The 12,046-nt window shown below is 41.8% G+C and overlaps 1 protein-coding gene across 1 annotated transcript in view; it reads right to left on the bottom strand.

Moving 5' to 3' along the window:
- LOC122564614 (hemicentin-1-like) overlaps positions 1-12,046 on the bottom strand; it is a 429,834-nt gene that overhangs the window by 322,546 nt on the left and 95,242 nt on the right. Inside the window, exons 10-11 of the mRNA XM_043719704.1 lie at positions 10,736-10,857; positions 2,775-3,047 (exon numbers count right to left, since the gene is read on the bottom strand). Coding sequence (XP_043575639.1) covers positions 2,775-3,047; positions 10,736-10,857 — 395 coding nt within the window. The remainder of the gene's footprint in view (positions 1-2,774; positions 3,048-10,735; positions 10,858-12,046) is intronic.

Raw genomic sequence — 12,046 nt, 5'->3', positions numbered from 1 at the left:
CTTGGATGAGGAGGTTGAGGGGTGGGTTAGTAAATTTGCAGATGACACAAAGGTTGGAGGTGTTGTCAATAGTATAAAGGGCTACTGCAGGCTGCAGCGCGACATAGACAGGATGCAGAGCTGGCCTGAGAAATGGCAGATGGAGTTCAACCTGGATAAATGCGAAGTGATGCATTTTGGAAGGTCGAACTCGAATGCTGAATATAGGATTAAAGACAGAATTCTTGACAGTGTGGAGGAACAAAGGGATTTGGGTGTGCAAGTACACCAAGTGGATAGGGTTGTTAAGAGAGCATATGGTGTTTTGACTTTCATTAACAGGGGGATCGAGTTTAAGAGCCGTGAGGTTTTGCTACAAGTCCCTGGTGAGATCACACTTGAAATATTGTATCCAGTCCTGGTCTCCTTACTATAGGAAAGATACAGAGGCTTTGGAGAGAATGCAAAGAAGGTTTACCAGGATGCTGCCTGGACTAGGAGAAAGTGAGGACTACAGATGCTGGAGACCAGAGTTGAAAAATGTGGTGCTGGAAAAACACAGCAGGCCAGGCAGCATCGGAGGAGCAGGTGAATCGACGTTTCGGGCATAAGCCCTTCTTCAGGACTAGAGGGCTTGCCTTATGAAGAAAGGTTGAATAAGCTCGGGCTTTTCTCTCTGGAGAGAAGGAGGAAGAGAGGAGACCTGATCGAAGTATACAAGATAATGAGTGGAATAGATAGAGTCAACAGCCAGAGACTTTTCCCTAGGGCAGGATTGACTGGTACAAGGGGTCATAGTTTTAACATATTAGGAGGAAGGTATAGAGGAGACGTCAGAGGTAGGTTATTTACGCAGAGAGTTGTGAATGCATGGAATGTGTTGCCAGTGTGGTGGTGGAAGCAGAGTCACTGGGGACATTTAAGCGACTGCTGGACATGCACATGGATAGCAGCGAGTTGAGGGGTGGAGAGGTTAAGTTATTATATTTTACATTAGGATCAAACCCCGGCACAACATCATGGGCCAAAGAGCCTGTTCTATGCTGTACTTTTCTATGTTCTATAAGAAAATGAGAGGAGTTTAAAAAATTGCTTATGGTGAGGACAAACTCGACCAGGTGGAGGGTGATGGTGGGTGAGGATAGTTCAGACTTTGTTTCAGGGAAAAGCGGAGAACCCAGAGACCATCCTGGTGGGGGATGGACGTGTAGAGAGATTGCACGTCCATGGTGAAGGGGAGGCACTGCAGCCTGCACACTGGAAATTCCAAAACTGGCGTAAGCAGCAGAAGAATTGTGGATGTAAGGGGACAGGGACTGCACGAGGAAGGAAAGCATGAGTCAAGGCAGGAAGAGGAGTTCTGTGCAGCAGGAACAGGCAGAAACAGTGGGTCTGCCCGGGCAGTCCTGTTTTGTGGATTTTCAGAAGGTGGTAGAAGCAAGCTGTGTGGCTTTGGGATGCTATCAGCTTGGGGGCAGTCGGGAGGGAGATCACCAAATGAAATGAAGTTAGTGACAGTAGTTAGTACAAATGTTTTGATGTTCTAATTTGGGGTCATGGTCCGGGGGAGATAGGACGAGGTACCTGAGAGCTGGTGCTCAGCCTCTGCAATGTAGCAGTCAGTATGCCAGACCACAATAGCACCACCCTTATCAGCAGTCTTAATAACAAAGTCACGGTTGGGTCTGAGCACACACTGTGCAGTCAGTTCGGAGGGACATAGGTTGGAATGGGTGAGGGGCGCAGAGAAATTGAGGTAACCAATGTCAGGTCAACAGTTCTCAATGAACAGGTCGAATGCAGGTAGATGGACAAAGGAAGGGGTGCAGGTAGAGGGAGAATGTTGGAGCTGGGTGAAGTTGTGGGGAGAGGACTCCTAACAAAAGAAATGGGTATTGAGGTGAAGACAATCAAAGCAGAGTTCGATGTAATGTCATGCCCAAAATTCATTAAAGGGGGCATGCTGAAGGATAAAACTGAGACCTTTGCTGAGTACAGAATGTTCAGCATTGAAGAGCGGAAGGTTAGGAGGCATGGTGAATATGTAACAGGAGGTAGAGTTAGGGGAGGTGATGGAGTTAGAGAGAAGGGTAGGGGAGGAAGATTCCAGAGGGCAACGGATATCTGAGTTGTTGCATCTTGTGTGCTCTGATACCTGAAAGGAAAGGAAATGAGCCGGAGGGTGAAGTGGAACTGTGGAGTGGTGCAGCCCTGAGTCAGTGTGATGTCATGCTGTTGGGGAGGTGGAGAATGCGCACGTGACGATGCATGGCACGGAGTGTGGATCTCAGGATATGGCGAGAGCAACTTTCTGTGGAACGTTGAACATCGTGGAGATGAAAGTAAGAAAACACTTGCTCTTAAACAAAAATCAAAAAGGACAAAAGAGTGTTTAGATCCCGTTAAGGTTTCAAGCTGATCCCACAACCTGTCAACACATTTATCACAGTCTCAAACATTTATCCGTAGCTTTCTCTGGTGGTTTACTACCAAATTATTCTTTTTTAATTAAAGTAACTCTTCTGCCCAATGTTCCTTCCTACTTCATAATTCCTTATGCAATTTACTTGAATTATTATAGCAATAATAATCCTGAAACTGCAAATCAGGCTTCCTCAAAATTTCCTCTTTTCGCAAAGAGATCCAAGTAAAAATTCTACAAATCTTTTAGTTGAAGTTATAGTACCAAATGTCCAGAATCACCCAATTTGCTTAGTAGCTTTCAAAAAGCAGAGAAAATAAACCAGATCCATTTTACACAACTGAATACAGACTCTATCAGAATTCACTCTTACCAGGGATAAAGAGCCACACAGAGGCTTGACTTGATCCCTGCATATTGACTGCCACACATTCATAGCGCCCAGCATTCTCTGACTGCACATTCCAAAATGCCAATGACGAGTTTCTCAAAGGGGTAATGTACTCATTGTCATCCTGAAGCTCAGTTCCATCTCGCATCCAAGTAATGTTATATCGGATGCTTCCAAGAACTTTGCACGTCAGGACTACCTGATCCCCAGGGAATGCTGTGACGTTTTGAGGTGTTTCCACAATAGGAGGTGGTTCTGTGGAGAAAAAGGTTAACAGCAGTGAATGAAGATTGCACAAGTGATTTTTAATCTACCTCACACATCCCATTCTACACTTACAAATACAAATCAAATGTTTCAATGAGGACTGGTAAGGAAGTCTCAGAATCATATTAATACACCCTGGATCACTGAGTATATTAGACCTTTGAAGAAGCTTTCTAAAAACAGAAATTGAATTAAATACTGAGTATAATATGTGAACTGCTGATATTTGTGTAGGTGGTCACTATTTTAAAACACGAAAAGTATTATAACATTGGTCCAATTCAAATTAGGTCAACATGTCGTATTCTATTTCATGAAATAATCCTAGGGTAATTTGAAGTACAACTTAATGGCTTAAAAAACACATTTATAATTTTCTGCTCCAACACAGAGCTCATTGAATTAATCTTGAGTCACTTTGGCTACAGCATCACTGTAAGGATCCCACTCTGAGTAAAGTTTGGTGTTTTCAATTTCAGGATCAATTCTCCACAACTAATCATCTTCCTATCCAACTACTGAATTGGATTTTTCACTACCTGCACATTCAGCTGCTCAGCATATCAAACTTGACAATGTGAAGTAATGGGCATGTGTGTTTTTGCCACTGTCTGATGATGAATCGCTGGAAATATCTCTCAGAAATCTTGGGTCTTCTGCTGCAATATTAGATATTTTTCTCCTATAAAGTAGCTACACCAACTCACTGTTGCCCAGTAAACTTGACTGGAAGCAGGGTTTGATTTGGTTCACTTAAGTATGTACGTGCACAACGTATTTTTGGTGACACTATAACCATTCTGATGACTTCCAAATTATTGTTTGAATGCAAGCTTGTCAACACCAAGCTAGTGGCTGGTCCCTGCTTTTATGGCACATTTGTTCAGGGCATCTTCTTCAGGGCAGATTCCCTCTTCCATTCTCACACCAGTTTTTCAGTAACATGGAGTTCCCTCATTGTAGCATAGATATTTGCAAATGTTGTGACTTACAGTTTTAAATCAACTTTGTATAAATGATTTTTGCCAGAGAATCCCTTCTGTTGACTGGTCAACTGTAACTGCTCTGCTCTGTGTGCGCGAGTCCTAAATTCCCAAACATCAACTTGGCAATATAACCTTTATCACCCTGTTTGATCTTGTTGCTGATTTATAAACTGTATAAAATCCTAAAAATGTATGCCTGAGCTTAAAAATTAAGGCCAACTTCTAATGCAAGTATGACGCTAACATGCACTTATTCGATGAAAAATGCGGTGTCAATTTATACACCAAGTATAAGCTTAACATGCACTTTGGCACCGAAGAATATAAGACTAGCGATTGTTCCTTAATTTATGATAAATAACAGCAATAGAGATATATAGCATGGAAACAGAGCCTTTGATCCAGTTTGTCCATGCCGACCAGACATTCGAAATTAATCTTGTCCCAATTGCCAGCATTTGGCCCATATCCCTCTAAACCCTTCCCATTCACTTAACCCATCCAGATGCCTTTTAAAAGTTGTAATTGTACCAGCCTCCACCACTTCCTCCTTCAACTCATTCCATACACGTACCACCCTCTGCATGAAAAAGTTGCCTCTTAGGTCCCTTTTAAATCTTTCCGTTCTCACCCTAAATCTATGCCCTCTAGTTCTGGATTCCCCCACCCCAGGGAAAATAACTTTTCTTTGAGTCTATCCATGCCCCTCATGATTTTATGAACCTCTATAAGGTCACCCCTCAGCCTCTGGCTTTCCAGGGAAAACAGCCCCAGCCTATTCAGCCTCTCCGTACAGCTCAAACCCTCCAACCCTGGCAACATTTTGTAAATCTTTTCTGACCCCTTTCACGTTTCACAAGATCTTTTCTATAGGAGAGAGACCAGAGTTGTACACAGTATTCCAAAAGTGGCCTAACCAATGCCCCATATAGCTGCAACATGACCTCCAAAACTCCCAACTCTGATCAATAAAGGAAACCATATCAAATGCCTTCTTCACTATCAGCCAATGTCCATGAAACTGTTGTCTATTCAGAACCAACATGTTTAGAAGACCAAAGTGTTAACAATAGGCTGACAAAAATGAATACTGTAAGTACCTGCCTGATACGTATTTTTAACAATTTTCTCACATCCTATACTAACTCAAGAAACCACAACATGTAGTGGACAATTATTCAACCCGAAAGCCAAACACAGCCTCACCTGATTTCACACTGAAGTCACATACATGACTTATTATTAAGTTACTAAAAGGCAAACAGAAGGTGACTCATAGAACCCCAGCATTAATTAACCCATCATGGAAGTCCATGCATCATTTGACTGGATCCTGAGCTCTTCACCTAAAGAGCTCTGATTTTCTCACTTCCGTTAAGACATGCCTTAAAATCTATTTAAACATGTTTTTGGTCATCTATCCTAATGCCTTCCTGTGTGGCCTGGTGTAAATTACTGTTTGATAAATATTTCTGTGAAGTATCTTGGGACATTTTATTAACTTCAAAAATGCTATATAAATGCTAACTGCTGTTGCATATGCTAAAAGTAATGGCTACATTTAGCGTCTTAATGTTCAAAACATTACCTCCCACAGGAGTCCATGTTGGTTAGACAAGACCATGTATTTCTGAGACTTGAATTTAAATTCAGCTCAGACTGCTGAGAAGGAGCTTCCCTCTCATTGATCAGCATTAAAGAAGACTTGTCAAGAAACTTGTCTAATTTAAAGGAAAATGCCACAATTGGAGATTTTCTGTGGTTACGGCTGAGACACTTCATTGAGGGGAGTGACACTACCTAAACCTTGTTCCATTTGAGCTGGAAGCACATGGCGCAGAGCCAGCAACTCCAACTTGACAAGTACAAAACAGATACATGCTACCAACTCTTAGCTTGCTTCTCCATCCATATGCCATCTGGTGTCACAAACAGCAAGTACACAGATTGTGGGCAGTCAAAAGGTAATGCAGATCAACAGCAATATCAAGTTTGCAGAGCAGTGCAGCTTGCTGTTTGTTTGATGGGAACTATAAAACCATCTGCTTCAAATTAAGACCAAAATAAAGAATAGATAACTGGTTTATGGAAAGAGGCTAATATTATCTAGTTGTTTTTAATAGAGTCATACAGCATGCAAACAGGTTCGTTTGCCCAACTCGCTTCCTAAACTGAACTAGTTCCATTTGCTTGCATTTGGCTCATATAGCTCTAAACCTTTCCTATTCATGTATCTTTTAAATGTTGCAATTGTGTTTGCCTCTACCACTTCCTCTGGCAGCTCGCTCTGTATAATCATCACTCTCTGTGTGAAAAACTTGCCCCTCAGGTCACTTTTAAATCTTTCCCCTTGCATCTTAAACCTATGCCCTCTAGCTTGGATTCCCCTACACTGGGGAAAAGACCTTGGCCATTCTCCATATCTATGTACCCCATGACTTTATAAATCTCTTTAAGGTCACCTCTCAGCCTTCTGTGCTCCAGGGAAAATGTCCCAGCCTATCCAGCCTCTCCTTATAATGTTGAGATCAATTACCTTTGCAGAGAACAGTTGTGCATTTCTACTTGCTAGCAACATCAGAGATTCAGTCTTACAGCCCAGCTTTTCAGCACCTGCAATAACATCTTCAGTGATGCTACCAAAGCCCCAGACCACAAATATGGAAGTGTGTCAATCATTTGTTAATGTTTTATAATTCACCTGGATTATGGTATATTTTTAAACCTGCTTGTGGAAATTTTCTATGCAAAATACCCGTAATCAGGGAACATACTTCAGAGGTGTTTTTCTCTGACTGCGTCAAAATCATAGACTAACATCGGTAGTGTGCATTTTGTTTATAATGAAAAAGCTTAACAATATGACAATGATCAGATCTCAGAATCCCTACAGTGTGGAAACAGGCCTTTGGCCCAACAAGTCATAATCTGATCCTTTTCATGATATTGTTTAAGTAATAGATATTGACCAAGGAATTGACACCATGAACAATTCACCTGCTCTTCTTGGAAATGGTAGCATGGGATCATTTACATCTATCTGAACAGGCAGGTAGGGTCTTGGTTTATCATCACATCCAAAAGGCAACACTTCTGACAATGCAGTGTTCTCTTTGCATTACACTAATATGTCGGCCTTGATTTTTAGGCACTCAAGCCCTCGTATGGTTTCTGAACCAAGATGGATAGAGGCAAGTGTGCTATGAGGTAAGCCAGAACTGATCAGGTTGAACCCTGTTTCCCAGGAGTAGAGAGGGATAAAACTTCAGCTGCCTGGTTTTCCATTTGAAGTTGCTTTGGGTCTGAAGCATCTATTTCCTTTTTTCCTCCTTGTTGTTTTATGGGATATTAGTGTCACTGGCTAGTACAGCATTTACTGCCCATCTACAAAGCCTCTTAAACTGAGTGGCTTGCTTGGGCAATTCAGAGGGCAATTAACAGTCTGAAGTCACGTGTGGGCCAGAACGTGAAATATTGGCAGACTTCCTTCCCTAAAGGACAGTAGTCATGAGCTGCCAGGGTACTATTTGAACTTTGTCTCCTGAGTATTAGGCCTGGTATCTGGATTACTGGTACAGTGACATTACCACCAAGTCACTGTCTCCCCTTAAAGGTGGGCCACAATAGTCTGACTTCTTCCATTCACTCACTAATTATTCGCCTCAAATCTAATTCCAATGGAATGTTTCCACACTGTTGCTGCCCTATCAATATTCAAGGATAACAAGCCAGTGGCGTGGACTAGCCTTGGAATTTTCCCTCCCAATTTCCCCACCTGCAAAGGAGCATTTCACTTCTGCCATTGTGTAAAATGACAAAAGTTTTCATGTCTTGATAAAGAGATCAAGTCACCAAAGATACTCCAACATGAATCACTATGCTGCCCACAATTCTTCCCAAAACTGGATGTTGATGTAGGCAAAAGGGAAGTCATCCATTTTCACCTAAAAGCTCTAGAACTGGGTAATTTCTAAATGGTGGAAGTGAGGACTGCAGATGTTGAAGATGAGAGTCGAAAAGTGTGGTGCTGGAAAAGCACAGCCGGTCAGTTAGCATCCGAGGAGCAGGAGAGTCGACATTTCCAGCATGAGCTCTTCATCAGGGTGTGGAAGAGTTCATTCTTGAAATGTCAACTCTCTTGCTCCTCGGATGCTGTCTGACCAGCTGTGCTTTTCCAGCACCACACTTTTCAAATTTCTAAATGGTGTAAACTCAAACCTGTGGAGCCTAAACAAACTTTGGATCAGTTTTGATATATCATTGAAATGTAATGTCATATCAAAATAAAAAGGCAATTCGAATGCTGAACTTTATATCTAGGGACTAGAATACAAGAAGGTTTAGCTATACAAAACCCTGGTGCAACTACTCCTGCAGTCATTGTGATCAGTGCCAGGCAACAGATCTCAATAAAGATATATAGGCCTTGGAGTATAGAGTAACTGGAATGATACCTAGATTTTAGGGTTAAATTTCTATGAGGGATTATGAGAAAGGTTGTATTCCCTGGAACTGATGAGGTTAGGAGGTGATTTGACAAAACTTTTCAAATAATAAAGGGAAACAGACAGAGTGGATAGAGGAGAACTTCTGCTTCTTGAAGATTCTAGGATGAGGGCCAGGAAACACAAACACAAAAATAGGGGGTAGAAGTTTAGAACTTACTTCCTCGCAAATTATGCCAAATTAATTGTTACAATTAAAACTGAAATTGATAATTTTTTATTATCCAAAGGTATTTCAGAATATGAGGCAAAGGTGGATCTATGAAGCTACACCATAGATTAACCCAGACTTGAGGGGCTACTGGCATCCTCCAGAACATGTATTCAAATGCCCCAAGGTTGGTGCTAGAACTACTCTTCAACATTAGCAGGTGGACATTTTGCAGCAAAATATTTGGCTCCGTTCGATACCCTATTGACAACTCCATATCTGGATGCTCAGAGGGAGAAAGATACCTTTAAGACCATACACAAGTACAAGTTAGTGATTTCAGAATATGACAGAAAGAAATTGAAAAGGCAAAGAATTTTGCATACAGTCTGGATAAACAGCAGCTTTGCTCTCATTATTTTACTTCACGTATCATATCTGGCACAAAAGAAGATGGTTGTGCTCGTAGCAGGTTAGTCATCTCAGTTCCAAGACATCATTGCAGAATTTCCTCAGGATAGTGTCTTAGGCCCAACCATCTTCAGCTGCTTCATCAATGATCTTCTCTCCTTTATAATGTCAGAAGTAGGGACATTGATTGATAATTGCAATTGTTGAGCATCATTTGCAAATCCTCAGATGCTGAAGCAGTCCATGCCCAAATGCAGCAAGACCTGGACAATATCCAGGTTTAGACTGACTAGTGGAAAGTGATATCCAAGCTACACAAATGTTAAGCAATGACTACCTCCAAAAAGATAATCTAACCATTGCCCCTTGTCATTCAATGGCATAACTATCACTGAATCTACCATTAGCAACATCCTGGGCATTGCTATTGACAAGAAACTGAACTGGACTAGCCATGAAAATACCGTGGCTACAAGAACAGGCCAGAAACTAAGAATCTTGCAGTGAGTAACTCACCTAACTCCTCAAAGCTTGTCCATAATTTACAAAACACAAGACAGGAGTGTAATGGAATACACTTGCCTGAATGATGTGCAGGTTCAACTGCACTCAAGAAACTTGACTCTATCCAGAATAAAGCAGCCTGTTGGACTGGTACCACATCCACAAACATCCATTTTCTACTGGATGCACTGCAGAAATTCACCAAAGTTCCTTAGATGGCACCTTCCAAACTTACAGCCACTACTATCTAGAATGACAATGGCAGCACCTGCAAGGGTAAACTACCATGTGTGCATTCCTGTTCAAGCTCCCTTCCAAGCCCTCACCATCCTGACTTGGAAATTTGCCATAATTTTGCTATTCCTTCAGGCCCATTGGATCAAACCCCTGGATCTCCCTTCCTAACCCGTTGTCGGTGCACCTACAGCAACGAATTGCACTGGTTCAAGAAGGCATTTCAGTACCACTAAAGATATGCAGTAAATACTGGCCCAGCCAGTGATGCTCACATCCCATGAGCAAATAGCAATGACTGAGGGTATTGAAGGCCCAATAAACTCCATTGCGGTTTCATGTCAAGCCAAGAGATGAACTACTACCCACCATTTTGAGCAGAGATCAAGTAGATTAAATTAGATTACTTCCAGTGTGGAAACAGGCCCATCGGCCCAACAAGTCCACACTGACCCTCCAATGCTAAGTGATTCCTGAAAAGAAGGGAACAAGACCACTAAGCCATTGGCTGATTCACAGCTTTGAGTGGTATAGCTTTAGAAGCTATTCAGCCAATGTTGGTGCTTGGTTCACTTAAGAGTAGAAATCAGATTGCAGATGGGTTACTTTTACTTTCTCCATGCCAATGCCTCAACCAATTAGAACTGACTTGCAACCAATCAGTCCTCGTTTGTTCTGTAGTATACACTGTTGGTTGAAATTTAGCATTCTTGCACTTGTCTTGATGTGTGCGTAATGAGAAGCTTCGGCCACATTTTCTTATTTTTCACCAATATGAAAACCTCACATTTATATCTTCTGCTTTTCCTGTGTTCATAAAAAGCGGAAAGGGATGATATTTTCAATTGTATTGATGCATAAATCAGAACATCAGTAACTACTCACCAGTGACAACCAAGAATGTTCGAGCTATACCTGTGCCTGAGTTACTGATAGCAACACAATCATAAAAACCTTCATCAGCTCCAGAAACACTTGGGATTTCCCATGTAGTATTCACTGAGCCCCTGAAAAGATAAAATTTCGATAGTAAGGTAATGAAAAACAAAGTCGTAAAGCAGACCAACACTTCGCCAATTGTCACATTGAAGAGTCAAATTGGAAGATCACTTGGTTAAGAGTTCACACAGTGTGAAGGAAGGGTCTACTCTTTCAACTGGTGCTATGCTGCAGTATTGGGCTTCTGCCACTAGAGGTTCTCAATAAGCTATTTCAATTTTGGCACTCAGTCCATCGTCACAAAACCTATCTTGTTGCCATAACTCAGTTCCTCTAGGTTTTGCGGTTGTATTTTTATAATAAATCAAAGAAAATGCACATAGAGACATCTAACTAGTTGTCCCACTTTGTGTTATGTGGCCATTGAAGAACCTACTAACAAATGAAGACTTCCTACAGTTATCGGGGCGATACATTTTGGAAAGGAAACACCTCGTTAAAGATACTGAACTCATCTGGGTACTGCTCAGCACTATTCAACTATCTGTTACCAGTCTTCTGCCTACGCAGATCAAAGTCAAGCACTAGAAGATGTCACACCACCTCTGCAACTTCTAATTGCAGCCTCTTGCACATCTCCTATTTCCATCAGAGTCAAATGTGTGGCGCTGGAAAAGCACAGCGGGTCAGGCAGCATCTGTGGAGCAGGAGAGTCGACATTTCGAGCATAAGCCCTTTCCATCACTTCACTACTGGCAGTTTTCCTTCTTCAGCCTGACTCTGAGTTCTGAAATTCCTTCCATACAACTTCCACCTCTCCATTACTTTTTCAATTCTTTAGGGCTCCCAAAACCTATCTCATTTGTAGACATGGGTTTTAATGAATTTGTAAATCAGCCTTTGACATATGCTGGAATGTAACCACAACCTCATCCGTCATGTAATAGGACTCTGCTAGAAGGTTGGAACTAGCGCAGCTCAGAGCAAAGAGGTCATATCACTGTGTAAAGGTAAAAACAATGACTGCAGATGCTGGAAACCAGATTCTGGATTAGTGGTGCTGGAAGAGCACAGCAATTCAGGAAGCATCTGAGGAGCAGAAAAATCCATGTTTCAGGCAAAAGCCCTTCATCAGGAATAAAGGCAGAGAGCCTGAAGCGTGGAGAGATAAGCTAAAGGAGGGTGGGGGTGGGGAGAAAGTAGCATAGAGTACAATAGGTGAGTGGGGGAGGCATGTGCAGTCATTGTTTTTACCTA

The sequence above is a fragment of the Chiloscyllium plagiosum genome, chromosome 30 (genome assembly GCF_004010195.1).
Source record: "Chiloscyllium plagiosum isolate BGI_BamShark_2017 chromosome 30, ASM401019v2, whole genome shotgun sequence".
Classification (NCBI taxonomy): Eukaryota; Metazoa; Chordata; class Chondrichthyes; order Orectolobiformes; family Hemiscylliidae; genus Chiloscyllium; species Chiloscyllium plagiosum.
Note: the sequence above shows the minus strand (reverse complement) of the source record. Positions and strands in the feature narration are given on the sequence as shown.